General features: G+C 53.8%; 1 protein-coding gene across 1 annotated transcript in view; it reads left to right on the top strand.

Moving 5' to 3' along the window:
- SLC1A5 (solute carrier family 1 member 5) overlaps positions 1-851 on the top strand; it is a 13,639-nt gene extending 12,788 nt beyond the window's left edge. The window contains exon 8 of the mRNA XM_017500383.2: positions 3-851. Within this exon, the coding sequence (XP_017355872.1) occupies positions 3-240 (238 nt within the window). The 3' untranslated portion in view covers positions 241-851. The remainder of the gene's footprint in view (positions 1-2) is intronic.
- The last annotated feature ends 401 nt before the right edge of the window (positions 852-1,252 follow it).

Genomic DNA, 1,252 nt, shown 5'->3' with positions numbered 1-1,252 from the left:
AGGGACCGATCCTGTACCGTCCTGAATGTAGAAGGTGATGCTCTGGGGGCAGGACTCCTCCAAAATTACGTGGACCACACGGAGTTGAGAAGCACAGAGCCTGAGCTGATACAAGTGAAAAGTGAGCTGCCCTTGAATCCACTGCCAGCCCCCACTGAGGAAGGGAACCCGCTCCTCAAACACTATCGGGGGCCCTCAGGAGATGCCACAGCCGCCTCTGAGAAGGAATCGGTCATGTAAACCCTGGGAGGGACCTTCCCTGCCCTGCTGGGGCGCTCATTGGACATTGGATTATGAGGAATGGATGAATGGATGAACTAAGGCTCTGGGGGCCTGCCTGCACACTCTGGGGTGCCAGGGGCCCCAGCCCCCTCCAGGACAGGAGATCTCGGACGCCTGGCTGCTGGAGTACATGTGTTCACAAGGGTTACTCCCCCAAACCCCTAGTTCTCACTTGTCCCCAACTCAAGTCTAAGTAATAGCAAGATGGAGAAATAATGGCCTCCTGCCTCCTCATCACGATCTGCCTGGCCTTCCGTGTCTAAGAGAGCAGGTCACAGGTCACCATGGGGAATTCTAGCCCCCACCGGGGGGATGCTCCAACAGCATGCTGCTGATTTTGGTGGTTGCAGTGTGTGTGTGTGTGTGTGTGTGTGTGTGTGTGTGTGTGTCGGTGGGGTGTGTTCCGTGACCTCCCATCTCCATGGTACGTCCCACCCTGTCCCCAGATCCCCTATTCCCTCCACAATAACAAACAGTCCCAATGACTCTGGCGAGAGAGTGAGGACAGAAAACTGCTGTCACTTCAGAAGACAATTTTTTATCAATAAAATTGAGTGTCAACTATTTAATCAGGTGTTCTTCAGAATTTGACTTAAAGCATTAGCCGCTGCGAGGACAATATCTGCTCATCAAGAAACACCCCTGGGCTGGGCGTCGGGGCTCATGCCTGTCATCCCAGCACTTTGAGATCGTGCGAGGCCAGTCGAGTTCAAGACAAGCCTCAGCAACATTCAGAAATGAAGGCCGGGCACAGTGGCTCACGCCTGTAATCCCAGCACTTTGGGAGGCCGAGGGGAGCGGATTACAAGGTCAGTAGTTCGAGACCAGCTTGGCCAAGATGGTAAAACCCCATCTCTAATAAAAATACAAAAATTAGCCAGGCGTGGTGGTGAGCGCCTATAATCCCAGCTGCTCAGGAGGCTGAGGCAGGAGAATCGCTTGAACCTGGAAGGCAGAGGTTGCAGTGAGC

This window comes from Cebus imitator, unplaced genomic scaffold (assembly GCF_001604975.1).
Source record: "Cebus imitator isolate Cc_AM_T3 unplaced genomic scaffold, Cebus_imitator-1.0 Scaffold266, whole genome shotgun sequence".
NCBI classification, from domain to species: Eukaryota; Metazoa; Chordata; class Mammalia; order Primates; family Cebidae; genus Cebus; species Cebus imitator.
This window is presented reverse-complemented; position numbering and strand designations above follow the sequence as displayed.